Source organism: Bombina bombina, chromosome 2 (assembly GCF_027579735.1).
Source record: "Bombina bombina isolate aBomBom1 chromosome 2, aBomBom1.pri, whole genome shotgun sequence".
NCBI classification, from domain to species: domain Eukaryota; kingdom Metazoa; phylum Chordata; class Amphibia; order Anura; family Bombinatoridae; genus Bombina; species Bombina bombina.
The window spans coordinates 347,184,859-347,204,032 of record NC_069500.1 but is presented as its reverse complement, the minus strand read 5'-3'; the positions used below and the strand labels follow the sequence as shown (position 1 = coordinate 347,204,032).

The 19,174-nt window shown below is 41.7% G+C and overlaps 1 protein-coding gene across 2 annotated transcripts in view; it reads right to left on the bottom strand.

Annotated features, from left to right (window-relative positions):
- Positions 1-3,269: 3,269 nt before the first annotated feature.
- The window catches only part of ACAD10 (acyl-CoA dehydrogenase family member 10), a 392,348-nt gene continuing 376,443 nt past the window's right edge, over positions 3,270-19,174 (bottom strand). The window contains exon 21 of one of the 2 annotated variants that reach the window (XM_053701717.1): positions 3,270-3,506. In XM_053701717.1, the coding sequence (XP_053557692.1) occupies positions 3,411-3,506 (96 nt within the window). In that variant the 3' untranslated portion in view covers positions 3,270-3,410. Of the gene's footprint in view, positions 3,507-16,923; positions 17,291-19,174 lie in introns of those variants that run through there. The other variant, XM_053701716.1, reaches the window with a different exon arrangement.

The following is a 19,174-nucleotide window of genomic DNA, read 5'->3' as shown; positions in this document are numbered from 1 at the left end:
ACAACTTTGCTGCCTGGCTTCCTCACTTTCTCTCTTCAAATATACCAACCCTAATTCTAGGGGACTTCAACATTCCCATTGACAACCCATCTGCCCTTGCTGCCTCTAAACTTCTTTCACTCACATACTCCTTCGGTCTCTCACAATCCACCCCATTCCCGACTCACCGTGATGGACACTCCATCGACCTGGTATTTTCCTACCTCTGCTCAATATCTGACACCACCTGTCGCCCTTTTCCCATTTCAGACCATCACCTGGTCACCTATAATATTAATGCAACAGCTAAACCCACTTCTCCATCCCGCCCCCGCACCTGTAGATATACACATGCTGTGGATCCGCTCCAATTTTCAAAAATCATTAAAAATCTCCTCCCTCACACCTCCACTATAACCTGCCCTGATCTCGCTACAGCCCACTATAACAAAACTCTCTCCTCTGCATTAGACACACTTGCCCCTCCCCAGCTGCGCAAAACACCACGCCATCAGTTACAGCCCTGCTGGCATGCTCAGCAAACACGCTATTTGCAAAAATGCTCCCGTACTGCTGAGCGTGTCTGGAGAAAAACTCACTCTGAACCCGATTTCATACACTATAAGTTTATTCTTCGTTCATACACTTCCGCCCTTCACTTAGCCAAACAAACTTACTTCTCTTCTCTCATATCTACTCTTTCCTCAAACCCTAAACGACTCTTCTCCACCTTTAACTCTCTCCTCTACCCACCTGCTCCACCACCCCCGCCTGTCTTTAGTGCTCAAGACCTGGCAAACTACTTTTTAAACAAAACACATACTATCCGAAGCAACATCCCAACACCAACCTGCAATACTCCAACAACAGGCCCAATTACTCCCTCTGCCACCCTCTGTAACTTCCATCCAACCACTGAGAATGAAGTTTCTTCCTTACTATCTTCCTCACGCCTCACTACCTGCCCACTCGACCCTATCCCTTCCCATCTAATTCCCTCCCTATCTTCCACCCTCACTCCTGCTCTTACCCACATCTTCAACCTATCTCTCTCTACCGGCTCATTCCCATCTTCTTTCAAACACGCAAAAGTCACTCCAATACTCAAAAAACCCTCTCTCGACCCTAATTCTCCTGAAAGCTACCGCACCATATCACTGCTTCCACTAACATCAAAACTCCTTGAAAAACTAGTTTACAATCGCCTAACCCACTTCCTGTCCGCCAACTCCTTGCTTGACCCACTGCAATCCGGATTCCGCCCAAAACACTCAACTGAGACTGCTGGTCACAAACGATCTTCTCTCTGCTAAAAATATTGGCCACTACTCTATACTCATCTTACTTGACCTCTCAGCTGCCTTCGACACAGTTGACCACCCCCTCCTCCTACAGACCCTTAGCTCTTTTGCCTTTGTGACACTGCTCTTTCCTGGATTCACTCCTATCTTTCTCACAGGTGTTTTTCTGTGTCATTAGCCAGCGACTCCTCCTCTCCTATGCCTCTGTCTGTTGGAGTACCTCAAGGATCTGTTCTGGGTCCTCTACTCTTCTCCATCTATACTTCTTCGCTGGGTAAACTTATCAACAGTTGTGGTTTCAAATATCACCTCTATGCTGATGACACCCAGATCTACCTCTCCACCCCTGCTCTCTCTCCCTCTGTCCTCTCTCATGTCAGCAACTGCTTATCTGGTATTTCTTCCTGGATGGCCTCTCACCACCTAAAGATTAAAATGTCCAAGACTGAGCTCCTTCTTATCCCCCCCTCAAGCTCTACGCCGACTTCTGACTTCTCTATCCCTGTTGACGGCATCACCATTTCCCCATCGCCCCAAGTCCGCTGCCTAAGGAGTCACACTTGACTCAAACCTATCCTTCATCCCCCATATCCAATCACTTTCTACATCCTGCTGCAATCATCTACGCAATATTTCCAAAATTCGCCCTTTTCTGAGCGCTGACACCACAAAGCAAATAATCCACTCCCTTGTTATCTCCCGAATTGACTACTGCAACTACCTACTCGCTGGCCTTCCTCTTTCCCGCCTCCCCCTCTTCAATCCATCCTAAATGCCTCTGCCAGGCTGATCCACCTTTCCCGTCAATCTGTATCTGCTGCACCTCTCTGTGAGTCCCTTCATTGGCTCCCCATTCACAGCAGAATTAAATTCAAAATTCTCACCCTTACATACAAAACTCTCACCAACGCCGCTCCCCTCTACCTATCCTCTCTAATACACAAGTATACTCCAGCCCGTCCACTAAGATCCAACAATGACCTGCTCCTTGCATCCGCAACTATCACCTCCTCTCATGCTAGACTGCAGGACTTCTGTCGTGCAGCACCTACCCTCTGGAACACTCTCCCTCGTGCTGTCAGGCTTTGCCCTAATCTTTCTTCCTTTAAATGCTCCCTGAAGACTTTTTTGTTCAGAGAAGCCTACCACCCAACTCAATAATATTTCTCTTACCTAACACCATTTCCCTCATCTAACTCTGCATTAACATCTTTCTCAATCTTGCAGTCCTCACCTCCTGTTTCTCAACCTCCTACCCTTCTAGATTGTAAGTTCCCACGGGAATAGGGCCCTCAATCCCTCCTGTAGGTGTTTGTAAATGTTGTCCTGTATTTTACAAGTCTTGTATTGTTTTATTTAAATGAATTGTATCCATGGACAGCGCTGCGGAATATGTTGGCGCTTAATAAATAAAGTATAATAATAATAAAAAAAATAATTTGTGGAGATTTTATGTCGCAAATATTTACCTTTTAGTAACCTTATTATGTTCGATATTTTGCAGCGTGTTTTAGACAATTTACCCAATTTTACTATTGTCCACTATATGCTCTGTTATTTTAGTACGTGTTTTTAGAATGTCAACTTAGACTGTTTTTTTAGAACACTATAGTCTTTAAACTGTGCGCATTGTTTAGGGAGGCATCCCTATTTATTTCTCCTTGTTTTTTAACTTCCTGTTCTTTTGATAGTTATCACTTTGTCTGTTAGAATTAATAAATTCTTTTCTTATTTATAATTTGTTGATTCTTTAGTAACACATATTTATGACATACACTTTTTTGAATTTATACATTTTGTTCACATTTATTTTCTGATACCTTAAGCTTTTTTGTAGCGCCCTCAATCCTCCTTTTCACTTGATATAACTTTTTAAACCTTGCAGAAGGATTGAAAGACACACCTGGCTTAGACCATTACCTATCAATCATGTAAGACAGCATCAGGCACAGGGAAAACCTCAGGGAGATTAAAAACCATTTTAAGAACTGAATTTAAAAGATTACATTGTTTATTATCAGAAGATTTATGGTATTTAACCCATCAAAGTGACTAAGACCTCTTTTAAAAGAGAACAAATATGTTCAACTTTAAACAAAAAAAGAGGAAATATCAGGTGATGGTGAATCCTCATTCCCAGATTGAAGGCGGGAGAGCAGCCAAAGCCTCAGAGACAGCAGCCTTGATGAAAGGTTTCATAGCAGGAGGCACCACTTTAGCATTAACCTGTAATGAAGAAAGAGTAGGTGGATTAGTACCCAAAGAAACAGCATTAGATTGGTCTGTATGCATCAACAAATCAAAACATTAGCCACATAAATGAGCACTTCAGCTTTTTTACAATAAGCACACCTAATAATGGAAGAAAGGTGTTCAGGAGGCTCAGTTTCTAGGGTAAATTTAGGGACAGGATTCTGCTGCTCCATTATAGCATATAGCAAAGCAAATTCAATAAATACTATAAAACCCCTTAAGGGGCGGAGCCAAGCCTTGCTGGGACATGGCTGCTTTTCTGTGAAGCTCCGGAGCTGTTGCTGCTCACATCACAGGAGCCGATATGGTGGGGACTCTACTAACCCCTTAATTCTATTCCCAACGACTCTTATCAACTCAGGGGTGACACGATCCCTTTCTCTACCCTCCTTCCTCCCCCATATCTACCCGTTCAGAACAAACATCAGAGTCTCACTGAAGCCCGGTCGCCATCTTGGACCGGAGCACTTTCTGCCTTTAACCGCTGATAACACCTCCAAGCAAGCTACATTCATCACCACTAACGGGACAACTGCAGTGGATCTCTGGCCTATGATCCCGGAGGTTAAATTCTGGGAACCGACATCACTCACCTTCTGATTACTGGCGGCGCACATTGCCGTATTTTAAACGCCGCACCCACGTGGCAAGCCGACAACCCAGAAAACGACAAGGGCAGAAGACAGCACTAAAGGCATCAGCCACAGCCTCAAGACAACTGGTAACGTAATCTCATACACTCGAGGGTACGATTACATAAAGAGGGCTGGGAGAGAGAAAGCTTCTTTCACATGCTAAGATAAATATGGGAAAACTACACATAGAGGCCTGATTTACTTATAACGCTTCATAGATAAACGGCTTTTTGAATAGGGCATGCACTGCTGAATACAAGATTGTGTTATTCAAATACAGATGTCTATGGGGTATGTTAACAAACATCCTGTGAACAACTAAAAATACTGTATATTACACGCAGCTTTACTTCAGTCACCAGACAGAAGTCTACCATACCCAAACACTATCTGCAAAAGAGACATTGATTTCTTCATAGAGCTGTTCGTTTTATTTGATGATCACAGGCCCACTGAGGATCAACATAAACCCTTCTCAACTACCTTACTTTTTTTTTTTGGACTGCAAACATACATAAGCCTGTAGCCCTATACATAGCTCTATAAATCCATAGCTTTTTCAAAGCTTAGAGTCATATACAACAAAGCTACGCTGTGTTCTCCTATTAAAACTGCCAACCAATATTATACATACAGCAGATTAATCTATCTTCTATAAGGACTTTTTCTACTAACTCTCCCCGGAGAGGTGTGGGGCTTTACGGCTATACGGTCCATACGCCGACCACCCTAAGCAGACAAAAGATGTCACAACGCAAGGGGCCTAAACCAGATAAATGTAACAAGGCGGCAGCAACTACACCATCTGTGTCAGCTTTTTTCCAATCTTCAGACACCAGCTTAGCAGAACCCCCTCAATCACAGGAACAACCCTCCACAGATACACCAACAGAATATACCCCATCGCAATATAAATCTTTATTGACTCTACCGTCACAAATTGCAGATTTACCTTCAAAATCAGACTTCGAATCCTTGAAGTCCTTCATAAAATGTGAAATGAGAGAACTAAAGAAGGATCTGAATGATATGAGCTCCAGGCTAGATTATATTGAAGAGGGGCAAGAGGCTCTTAACACCATGGTTAGCACCAACTCCCAACAACTCTCCATACATGACTCAATGGTGCAGGTCCTACAGGAAAAACTCGAAGATCTGGACAATCGTGGGAGAAGGAACAACCTCAGGGTCAGAGGTATACCTGAAGAAATCGGGGCAGAACAGCTAAAACCCTATATCACAGACCTATTCCATTTCCTAAATTCCAGAGCACCTCCATTATTAAATGACGAAATTGAGCGGATACACAGAGCTCTGAGGCCCCCATCTAAACCTCCAGCTCCACCTAGAGACGTGATTCTCAGGTTCTTGAGATTTACCACTAAAGAAGAGATTTGGCAAGCAGCAAGATCTAGAAGATCTATAAGTTTTAATGGCCATACTATACAAATCTTCCAGGACCTTTGTCCACAGACTATCCAGAGGAGGAGGGAAATCAGGTTTCTCACTAAAACCCTGCAAGACCATAACATCAAGTACCGCTGGGGATTCCCATTCAGTCTGATCATTAATCACAATGGCTCACAGATCATCTATAAAACATTTCAAGACCTGGACACTGTGTCTAAGAAACTGAATATTAATATTGAACCCCCTGATGAAGATGTCCTCGAAACTGCAGTAAGACCCACTGATAAAACTAAAGACCCACCCAAGGAACAGCGATCTCAATGGAATAAAGTTCAACCCAAGAGAAGGAAGATGGACTGTGCAACTTCAGACCCACCACGACCTCAAGACCCCTAAGAAATAAACTATCTGGTAACTAAGACCAAGTTACAACTTCTTTACTGTTGTAAACACTGAACTGTTCCTGGTCGCAAGTAGTAGGGTAAGACAAAATTTTGCAAAAATAAACATAAGTTTACTCCTGGGACTATTACTGTTCTGGCCTTGTTTTATGTTGTTTTTGGCCTTCTGTTTACTATTCATAGACTCTCTTAGCAAGTACCAAGTCTAATCTCACTAGCATTTGCTAAAACAGAGCTTGATTTCTATTATAACAGCTATTCAGGACCCCTAAGAAATATACTATCTAGCAATTAAGGCCAAGTTACAACTTCTTCACTGTTGTAGACATTGAACTGTTCCTGGTTGCAAGTGATGGGGTATGACAAAAATTTTGCAAAACTAAGCATAAGCTTACTATTGGGACTATTAATGCTGTGGCCTTGTTATATGTTGTTTTTGGCCTTCTATATACCATTCATAGACTTTCTTTGTAAATACCAAGACTAGTCTCACTAGCATTTGCCTATACAGGGCTTGGTTTCCATTACTACAGTTATGTTGAGATCAAATGTTGATGAAAGTAAAGTAATAATGATATTGTGATCACGTTCCTTATGATCCTTACTTATCCCTACCATTAACATCCCTTCCTTTCATATCTCCTTCTCCCTTCTTCTCCATTCCCTTACCCTCTCTACACTCTTTCATACTCATACCCTTTTCTCAGGTCCCTACCTGAAACTCCTCCATATTATTTAGTTATAGATTCAGAGCTACACGCAATACCAATCACTCCCCAAACAAGGTGTATAGTTCCACAAATACACTCTATTTTGGTTTAATGTGTTGTCTATGTTCATTCTATTTTACTGTATTCACATATGTTGTATACGTGATATCTCTTGCTGTCTACAGGATAATGTTCAACTTTACCCTAATGTGCAAAACAGACCTTTGTTCTCTATCTATAATGTTATATGTGCAGAACTACTCTATTGTCAATGGATAAGTTTCATTTTAAATTACTCTCCCATAATGTAAAGGGGTTCAACATTCCACAAAAGAGAACCATCGCTTTTAAAGATTATAAAAGACTCAAATGTGATATTGTGATGTTACAGGAGACCCACTTTAAAAAGGGAAGGGAGCCTCGTGCTTCCTTTAAGAAATTTGGCACAGCGTATTTTTCCTCTAATAACTCTAAACATAACGGTGTATGCACAATGATTAATAAGAATTTCCCTTTCCAGGTAACTTCAATAGACAGAGACAAACAGGGTAGATACTTACTCATCTCTGGATTACTGAACCGCAGGCCCTTAACCTTAGCTAACATATATGCCCCCAGCCTGGACTCCCCTAGCTTCTTCCACCATCTCTGTAATAAACTCCTAGAGTTCTCGAGGGGCGGATTGGTGGTAGGGGGAGACCTTAACGCAACTCTAGACCCCACAATTGATTGCTCAGCTGGCAAATCAGCCATCCCTGCCAAGACCCTGAAACTAATTAAGTCCAAGTTAACTACATTAACCATCCACGATGTTTGGAGACTCCACCATCCAGGCGAAAGAGATTTTACCTTCTACTCTCACCCGCACCAAAACTATTCTAGGATAGACTACATACTTACAGATGTTAATAGCCTAACACACGCGCGTCACTCTGAAATACACCCCATAACATGGTCTGACCATGCTATGGTCAGCTGCATATTTGATTTTCCCATAGACATTACACAATCACGTACTTGGAGATTAGATGAGTCCCTCTTAAAGGACCCATTAATAAAATTACGCCTCACTAAGGTCATAGAGGATTACTTTGAGATTAATAATACCCCAGATGTAGGTCAGCAACACATATGGAATGCCCACAAGTGCGTTTTGAGAGGTGAGCTAATTGCTCTTAAGGCAGCTAGATCGAAACAGCAACAACTTTATTTAACATCCCTACTCACTGACTTAAGCAAACTCCAAGAAATACACAAAATATTCCCGAAAGACCGATCTCTCCTGGACAGTCTCGAACATAAACGACTACAACTTAATTGTTACTTAGGGAAGGAGGCTAAACGTAATGCTCTATTCCTTAAAAAGACCTACTTTGAAGGTGCTAACAAACAAGGCAGATTCCTGGCCAGGCAACTTAGAAGGAAAACTCTCAGCAGATATATCTTACACATTAAAGACGAGAAGGGAAAAGACTGGCACTCTTCCAAAGACATAGCTGATAGCTTTAGGCGCTACTATCACTCGTTATACAACCTATCTGTAGATACCCCCCCTCTAGCACAGGAGGCTATTCAAGGCTACCTGACACAGCTCCACTTGCCTCAAATTAGTGACGAACAGAGGACTGATTTAGAAGCCCCAATATCGACTGAAGAGATCAAACTAGCCATAAAATCACTCAAAACTGGTAAATCCCCAGGCCCAGATGGATTTAGTAATACATATTACACAACCTTTAGGGACATAATTCCACACCTTCTGGCATACTTCCAAAGCATAGAACATACGCCCTTTCCACCCCTAGCTTTACAAGCCAATATCTCATTAATCCCAAAACCCAATAAATCCCCCCTATCTATATCTAATTACAGGCCAATTTCCCTTTTGAACTCAGATATCAAGATTTTCGCTAAAATTATCGCCAATAGACTCAATCTAATACTGCCCACTATTATACATCGAGACCAAGTTGGCTTTGTACCATACCGAGAGGCAAGAGATAATACTGTGCGTAACTTGCACTTGCTGTGGTACGCTAAGACAAATCGGATTCCTTCGCTCTGGGTTTCCACTGATGCGGAAAAGGCCTTCGACAGAGTCGGATGGCCTTTTCTAGAAGCAACATTGCGAGCCTATGGACTTGGCGATAAAATATTAAAAATGATCTTCGCATTATATAACAAACCTAGTGCCAGAATTGCCCTTAATGGAATTCTTTCACCCCCATTCCAGATCACCAATGGTACTAGGCAGGGTTGCCCCTTATCCCCCCTGCTCTTCACTTGCCTCATTGAAACATTAGCCACCAAAATTAGATCCAATAACAATATCCAGGGCCTGAGGGTGGGGAGAGAAGTCTACAAATTGTCACTTTTCGCTGACGATATCCTATTTACTATGGTATCGCCGGTGGAATCCATCCCTCACCTACTTGAAGAATTAGAGACATTTCATAACCTATCCAATTACAAAATTAATCAAACTAAATCTGAGATGCTAGGGGTGGCCATCGACCCCTTAATGGAGGGCTTAATCACAAAAATCTGCCCATTTAAATGGAATAAAGACTCACTAAAATACTTAGGGATTTACCTAACTGATAACCCCGACTTATTGCACAAGCTGAACTACTCAAATATTAGAAATGACATAGTACGAGACCTTTCCTCCTGGACCAGGAAACGCATGTCGTGGCTAGGGAGGATAAACACAATCAAAATGAACATCTTCCCAAGATTGCTCTATATCATGCAGACCCTCCCTGTCCAACTCCCTAGCACATACATTCCACAAATGCAACAGTTATTCAGCTCGTTCATTTGGAACAGACGTCCCCCCAGGATAAATAAAATCACAATGTCCCGTCCCACATCCCAGGGAGGCTTAGGCGTCCCGAATATAGATTCATATCGTAGGTCCATATTTCTCCAAAGGATTCTTGATTGGAGGATCCATAGGGAACACAAACGATGGGTCTCACTAGAAGAAGCACTTAGCCCTGGCCTTAATCTCCCCTCTATATGTTGGAACCCAGACTTCCAGGCACTCTATAGACGAATTGATAATCCTATCACTCAAGAAACTCTGAGAACCTGGGACTCATCCAATAGGTTAAATCCATATATCTCTTCATGCCCAGGCCCCTTGACTTCGCTTCTCCACAATAATGAGTTCACATTGCTAACTTTAACTGCTGGCATAGGAACTCAATACAAAGATTCAGACATCCAACTCCTAACCCTAACCACCAATGACCAGATAAAATCCCAAAAACAACTCATAGAAATAGGACACAACTGGGCCAGCAATTGGTTCACCTATAGAAAAGTACATCACTACATCACAACTCATCAACAACACCTAAACATGTTAAGACCTTTGACCAACATAGAGAAACTATACATGTCAACCCCGCCGGTTAAACATAGCCTTTCATATATCAACAACATCATTACCCAACTGCCACCTGGTAACCTACCACGCTCTATAGAGATGTGGGAAAGGGAATTGGGAGTCACTATCACACCTCAAACAGCGACAAATATCTTTCTTAATACTAAATCGGCTTCCATGTCCGCGTCTATTAAAGAACTTAATTACAAATTATTACATGGATGGTACTTGACCCCTAGAAGACTTCATAAGCTCTTTCCACATACCAATAATCGCTGCTGGAGATGTGGACATGTAGGCAGTGGCATAAGTCATATGTGGTGGTGGTGCTCTCAGATAAATTCATTATGGCGAATAATAATCACAGAAATAGAACACATCTTTCAAATAAGTATCCCATTAGACCCCCTTATCTGGTTATTAAATAAATCATTTAAGCTACCTCAACCTCATTTCAAACCTCTGTTAAAAATCATGACGAATAGCATGAAAGTCCTGATAGCACAAAACTGGAGATCATCAGAGATTCCCTCGCAAGCTATGTGGCGCAATAAGGTCACAGATCTGATTGATCTGGAAGAGTACGGTTCCTTTGTGAATGACAAAAGAGAACAATTTATAGAACTGCAAATAACATGGGCAAACTACACCAAATCTATTGAACCCCCACCTAACCCATTCGACAATGAATAAAGGTCAATTGGCCAGCTATAACGACAGATTTTATCTAAGCACAAGCACAGCATTTGAACAATATCCATAAGTAGACTTTAATACACGAAAAGATAAGCATAGAGATATCTTCATTTTTGTTTTTGTCAGTTTAATATTGTTGTAAGGAAATGTGAAAACAAGAGTCTAAGATGCATGACAATTACTTGGTATTTTTCTATGTAAGATTGATTCCTTGACTGTTATTATGGCATTCTTCCCTGTTTAAATTGTCAATCTTTTTGTATCATTGATTCTTAATAAAACTTCTTTGAATAAAACCCCTTAAAGTACCAGTCTACTCAAGTTAGCAGGGGCGAAACTACAGGGGGTGCAGAGGTCGCAATTGCGATTGGGCCCCCAAGGGGTGGGGGCCCAGCTTAAAAAAAATATATATTTTTTTACAATAAAAAACGTTGACCTGCCACTGCCTGCACTGATATCATGTGAGTGTGACATGATGCTTCACTAGTGTCTCTGACTACAGGGGTTAGTGTTTCTGTTTTACCCATTGGTGTTTATGTGTGTGTATGTGTGTATGTGACTGTGTGTGTATTTATGCATGTATGTGTGTATGTTTGAGGAACCAGCAAATTACAGACCTTGTTACTACAGCATGGGGGGGGCGGGGGTAAACAGTGTCAGTCTATACATTACTACTATATACAGTACGGGGGGGCTGGACCATGTCACAGACTACTGTGGTCACTATATAAAGTACTGGGGCGGGTAGGGTCAGGCCAGCCATCTCACCGGCAGATTACAGACTGTGTCACTGACTCACTATATACAGTACTGGTGGGTTAAACAGTGTCACTATATACAGTTTTTTCTGTGTTTTAATTATAATATATATATATATATATATATATATATATATATATATATAAAATTCACTTTTTTGTGGGGGGGGGGCCTTCTTAGATTCTTGCACCTGGGCCCTGTGGTTTCTAGTTACACCTCTGCAAGTTAGGCAAATAATCTTAAAGCAATAACACAATGTATACAGATGATTTGTAGTACTACATATTTAAAATGGATATGTATGAATATATTTATTACCTTTTTCATTTTCTTAGTTACACAGAGTCGTCAATGCTCCCGGAATGCTCGGTTGAAAGGGTTGGGCAACAGCGCTTTCTCAGCCCGCCCCCTGTCCAATCACTTGCTTGCAATTAATTAGATGCCCAAATAAGTAATGATGTATGCGAATGCGCAAAATTCTCCAAGCGCGCCACACATTATGAAGCGTGCAATGTCGGGCACGTTGTGATTGCAAATGCGCAATCACGTAGGTGCGCATCCATGCTGTTGTGAACGCAAATGAAGTAGTTCTCATATACACCTGCACAGTGTGGTAATATGATAATGGCATAAAGTTACCCTTTGTAAGGGTTAACATCTTGTGCTAAGGAATAGGGTCCTGCCTCCTTAATTATCCTGCCTACTTGTACAGTCAACTCCCAGCTAACATTGCTGGTTGATTGAGAATCTCACTACCTAACTCGGAAGCTCAAGCTACTTACCGCCTTACAACTAATAACTTTACCCTGAGATCTTCGTCCTCAAAGAATCACCCGCTGCTTAAGCAGCTTTCATACACTGCAGAGGGAAACCTAAGATCAGCCTCGATATTAGGAACGCTCCGAAGACATCAGCTGTTCCTCCTGATACGAAGCAGCCGTTACGTCATCAGCTATGGCCCACTGTTCATCTCAGTGCTTCACATTCACACAGCCTTCCTGCTCTAAGACGTTGTGCTACCGCTTGCCGCATAAACGGACTTCTCTCCAAGGATAAGGTTTGACCTAACTATTACTTACCCCATGTAACTGTTATGATTGTTGTGCAACTAATTATTAGCTTAATGTGATATTACGTTAACATCTTCAACAGCCTAAAACTTACTGTGCAAATTAACACTGTTACGATTAACTACCTACATTCTGAGATGTCACTATAAACTTAAGGCCATATGTGTTTACGTTATGTTATCTCACTTACATAACAGTTATCCACTTAAGGCTAATATTAAATCTCACTAGGGTGACCTTAACTCATATCAGAATCACTGACGCCTGCTTTATTCGAGCCATTACACTAGGAAGTAGTGGTAACGGCCGGAAAGATAAATTAGATTGAACCTCCAAGGCTCCAATTTTCCCTTAGACTAGTTCATATTCTCTTGCGGTAGGAGGGCACCCTTGCCCCCTGTGACCATGGAGATAATTGAGTCCAGGCCTGGACCAAACAAAATCATTGCCTGAAAGGGGAGGGAAAGAAGTCTAGACCTAGAAGTCGTATTCGCAGACCATGACTTCAGCCAGAGCCCGATGGGCCTGAACAGAAAAAGCTGAAGCCATAGCATTCAGACGATTAATTTGCATATTAGCATCACAGATAAAAGAATTAGCAACCTCAAGGCCTTAAATATTTCCTGAAGAACGTCGAGGGGACCATCCCCCTCGATCAAATCCCGTAAGGAGTCGCACCAATAGGTATCTGCTCCAGCAACCGTGGCAACAGCCTCCGCCGGTTGAAAAACAAATATGTTTGTATTTTATTGCCAATATTGCTATATGTACACCTGTAACAGGTAATAGTCTCCTCCCCTTATGGGTATATAGGTGTGGTTGTTAGGCCTTGTTGTAGTCACATGATTAAGGTCTATTGAGACCGAAACGTTGTGCTGTGTTTTTTGATGTCCCAATAAAGCAACTTTGTATCATAATCATTGTGGTGCTGTTCCCATTTTTGGATTTTCTCTGGATTTGAGGTTTGGCAGAACCTGGGAATCGTGCACAACTGCTGCTGCAGTACTTATGCTGTGCCCACCTCATTACTATTGAAAAACAAATATCCCATATGTTGAAACATCTTTCTTAACAGATTTTCTATCTTTTATCCATGGGCTCCTAAAACGAATCGCTATCCACAAGCGGGATAGTAGTACGTTTAGCAAGGGCGAAGATAGCGCCATCCCTTTTAGGAACGGAACCTCACAACTCCATAGAGAGTCCAGGACCGGGAACAATTTGTTAAAAGGAGAAGAGGGGAAAAAGGAATCCAATCCTGTCCTATTCATTCTTAATAATGTTTGCCAAATAATGTTTGCCATCTAACAGGAGCAGGGAAGGATAAGGTACCAGCCTGTCATCAAACTCTATCCAATTTAGGAATCAAAGGTTCATCAGACAATTTGGCCTTTGGAACCTCGGAATTCGCCAAAAACCGGAGGTTTAGAGGCAGCAGACTCCGACCCAGAATGTTCATACTCTCAGAAAGAACTTCATCCTCGGATAACCGTAACAGTTAAATCCAATAAATTATCTGATGTACTCTGGGAAGGAGTGCAATATGTAACCTTTCGCTTGGCAGGGCGAGGTAAAGCATTAAAGGCTGCTGGCACCACCGTCTGAACTGCGCAGTAACGTCTGGTGAAAAAAAGACCCCCTCCAGCTACGGGAAACTGCATGTACAGAGAGAGAAGAATGTAGGGTATGCACCTCACTGGACGACAACTCCACAGAGGTGGACGGCTCCGTGGTATCAAACATGTTTGATATTATCACATTATCAAGGCATATGGAACATAATTGAGAGGGCGGATAGAAGGCCTCCTCACAATATAAACAGGAATTACTCTTTAGGAATAGAGGGAGTACCCTCTAAAGTAACAGAATCTTCCGTCGCTAGTGCAATAAGCGGAGAACTATAGAAAATTAAAACAATCTTATTTTATTCACAAAAACGGCACCCTTATACCTCAATGGCTGAGGCATTCCCAACCTCCTATGACCCAGACAGTACAGAGATTTAGGACTCCTCTCTGATAAACACCCGGTCAGGAAAGAGTAAATGAAAACTGCGCAATGCAGGACTGTCTCTGTTATGAGAAAAACCATGCCAGACTTGTAAGCTGCACCGCTCTCAAAGTGAAAGTGAAACCTGTATATTCCATAACAGCCTATGAGCCCATAACATCTCACACATAAAAGCAGCATAAAATCAAATAAACATATAATATTATTCCACACTGTTCAATAATCCCCCTCAGGAGATATTAACCCTTGATTCTATACAGATAAAAGGAGTCACACTGTGACCCTGTCTTCTTGCGTTATCATACATGTATAAAAAATGAAACGATCTTACCACAATCTATGCCGTGGAACAGTAACACGGCCCTTCAAGTGTGACAGATAGTAGCGTCGCTTCTGACATGGACTTGAGAGAAGAACGCAGGCAGCGATACTCGTCAACACTGATTGCTTATGGAGCTGTTAATATGAGTCGGGATGTTTTTGCAGAAAGACTCTCCCTATATCTCTGGACTCTAACTTTTATCCATGCTCTCACTGAAAGGCTGATAGGACTACTTAAAACTCCAGTCCCATTTCGAAGAGTACTACCCTCCATAAGAGACTACTCCAAAATTTTCTGACACTTCTCTGTCAACCTCCTGTGAAGAAAGGCAAAGAATGACTGGGGTTATGAGGAAGTGGGGAGGTATTTAAGCCTTTGACTGGGGTGTCTTTGCCTCCTCTTGGTGGCCAGGTTCAGTATTTCCCACAAGTAAGGAATGCAGCTGTGGACTCTTCCCATATTAAGAAGGAAATCTTAATATTTTATCCTAAGTGCCATTTTATATTACAGAAAACATTATGTAAATTATAGTGCTTAACCTTATTTAATTTGTAAAATGATACCAGAACAAAATATGATATTATATGGAAATGTTTTTTTTAAAGGGGCAGTCAAATCAAAATTAAACATGGTTCAGATAGAGCATGCAATTTTAAACAATTTTCCAATTTACTTTTATCTTCAAATTTACTTTGTTCTTTTGGTATTCTTGTAGGCTTGTATGCTAATTCATAAGCCCTTCAAGGACGCCTCTTATCTCAGTGCATTTTGAACGTTTTCCAAAGTTAGACAGTGCTAATTCATGTGTGTCATATAGATAACATTGTGCTCACTCTCGTGGAGTTATTTATGAGTCAGCACTGATTGGCTAAAATTCAAGTCTGTCAAAAGGAATGAGATAAAGAGGCAGTCTGCAGAGGCTTGGATACAAGGTAATCACAGAGGTAAAAACTGTATTAATATAACAGTATTGGTTATGCAAAACTAGATAATGGGTAATAAAGGGATTATCTCCCTTTATGCTTAAATGGATTAATCTTTTTTAAATCATATGATCTAGTGAAATGCTCCCAGAATGATCTGAAATCAATCCAGTAGAGTCTGTAAACATTATGTCATTATAGAATAACAAAAACTAACCAACTTCAAGTATACAGATGATTTATAACAACAATTTATATAGTTTTAACTGTAGTAATCTGATATTTATGTCAACAATGTTTACAGAGCATGAGGATTGTTACCTGTTTCTTTATTTTACATCTTTCTAAAATGACAACAGAAAGACTACTGTCCAGGGACATTTAGAGAAGCCTATAGTTGTCATATTAATAGTTCTCCCTTTAAATATTTAAGTGCAGATAGGCTAAACACATGCATGATGAACAATATGACAACTATAGGCTTGTCTAAATGTCTCACATCTGATGTGACACATCCTGCTACAGAAAACGTAGCACACAGTTAACATGTATGGCAACATTCAATACCAGAAATCACAAGTCTTCGAGAAATGGGTAAGGCAATAAATAGAAGTTGAAACTTTAGGCCTAGGTGCATATTTATCAAGCTCCGTATGGAGCTTGAAGCCCCGTGTTTCTGGCGAGCCTTCAGGCTCACCATAAACACAAGTTACCATACCTGCTCTGAGGCCGCGTACAGACATCACCTAAAGTCAACCTGATCCAATACGATTGGGTTGATTGACACCCCCTGCTGGCGGCTGATTGGATGTGAATCTGCAGGGGGCGGCGTTGCACCAGCAGTTCACAAGAGCTGCTAGTGCAATGATAAATGCTGACAGCGTATGCTGTTGGCATATATCGATGTGCGGCGGACATAATCCGCTTTATCGAATCATGTCCGCTCGCAGCATCATAAATATACCCCTTAGAATATTCTCTTACATTCGAACAAGTAAGGTATAATGTTTTAGCTATATATTAATAAAACAGTGTTTTTTTTTCATTTTAATAAACTCCATACTTATTAATCCTTTTATTTGCATTCACATAATTCAAAATAGTACGTTAAACAATTTCTTCAATAAAAAGTGTTTGAAATTATAAACATACAAACATAAGTGAGATTCTCTTTATAAAATTATTAAATAGCACAGATAGTAAAAATATTTTTGAGCAGTTTCCTTAGAACTCCTTGATTAAAGTATCTTCATAAATTGATGGATCTGTGCACAGATAGCATCTAATCTAATCTAATGCTTCAATTCCATTTTAGCTACAGCTGTCCGGTGAACTTCATCAGGCCCATCTGCAAGGCGCAGAGCACGAGCCCAAGCGTGGAACTGAGCTAGGGGAAAGTCATTGCTGAGACCTGCAGCTCCAAATGCCTAAGAACGGGGGAAAAAACAAAACTTTATATAACACAACTACAATAACAATTATAACTGAGAAAACAAATTATGCTTACCTGATAATTTCATTTCCATCATGGGGAGGAGAGTCCACGGCTTCATTCATTACTTTTGGGAAATAAGAACCTGGCCACCAGAAGGAGGCAAAGCCACCCCAGCCAAAGGCTTACCTCACCCACTCCCCTCATCCCCCAGTCATTCTGCCGAGGGAACAAGAAACAGTAGGAGAAATATCAGGGTGTAAATGGTGCCAGAAGATAAATTAAATTTAGGTCTGCCCACTGGAGTTACGGGCAGGAAACATGGACTCTCCTCCCCACGATGGAAATAAAATTATCAGTAAGCATAATTTATGTTTTCCATCTAAAGGGGAGGAAAGTCCACAGCTTAATTCATTACTTTTGGGAAACATATACCCAAGCTTTAGAGGACACTGAATGAAACCGGGAGGGTAAAAAGGCGAACCCTAATCTGAGGGCACCACAGCCTGTAAAACCTTTCTCCCAAAAACAGCTTTGCAGAAGCAAAAACGTCAAATTTGTAAAACTTTGTAAAAGTGTTTAAGGAGGACCAGGTAGCCGTCTTACAAATCTGCTCCATAGAGGCCTCATTCTTGAAGGCCCAAGACGAAGCCACAACTCTAGTTGAATGAGCCGTGATCCTCTGAGGAGGCTTACGTCCCGCTATCTCATAGGCCAAGCGAATCAAGCTCATCAACCAAAAGGACAAAGAAGTAGAAGAGGCCCTATGCCCCTTGCGCTTCCCTGAATACACCACAAAAAGAGATGTAGACTGTCTGAAATCCTTTGTAGCCTGAAGATAGAACTTTAAGGCCCAAACCACATCCAGATTATTAAGTAACCTCTCCTTAGAAAAAGAAGGGTTAGGACACAAAGGAGGAACAATTATTTCCTGATTGATGTTACGGTTAGACACCACCTTGGGAAGAAACCCCCAAACCGGTGCGAAGAACAGCCTTATCCACATGAAAGACCAGATAAGGAGGCTTGAATTGCAAGGCAGCCAGTTCAGATACTCTGCTTGCCAATGCAATGGCCAACAGAAAGAGAACCTTCCAGGACAGAATCTTAATGTCAATAGAATGCATAGGCTCAAACGGAACCCTCTGCAATACCTTAAGGACCAAGTTTAAGCTCCATGGGGAGCAGACTGCCTAAACACAGGTCTGATTCTCGCTAGAGCCTGAACAAAAGATTGAAAGGAAGCTCAGCGAGTCTCCTGTGCAACAAGACTGATAAAGCCAAAATCTGTCCCTTTAAGGAACTGGCGGCAAGACCCTACTCCAAACTTTCTTGGAGAAAAGATAGAATCCTGGATACCTTCACCTTGCGCCAAGGATATCCGTGTTTCTCACACCAAGACAAGTAAGACCTCCACACCTTATGGTAGATGCGACGAGTGACTGGCTTTCTTGCCTGAACTAGAGTGTCAATCACACTTTCAGAAAAACCTCTCTTGGCTAAGACTAAGCGTTCAATCTCCACACAGCCTCAGAGAAACGAGATTTTGATGTTGAAAGGGACCCTGTTCCAGCAGATCTCTGCGACAGGGTAACATCCATGGCGAAGAGGATGACATCCCCATCAGATCCGCAAACCACGTCCTCCGTGGCCACGAAGGCGTAATCAGGATGGCCGAAGCTCGCTCCTGCTTGATGCGTGCCACTAAACGAGGTAGAAGTGGTAACGGTGGAAAAATATAAGCTAGGTTGAATCTCCAAGGCACCACTAAGGAATCTATCAGCTCTGCTCTGCCTGGGGATCCCTCAACCTCGACCCGTATCGGGCTTGCAATTGAGTCTGGATGCCATAAAATTTATCTCCGGTGTTCCCCATCTGA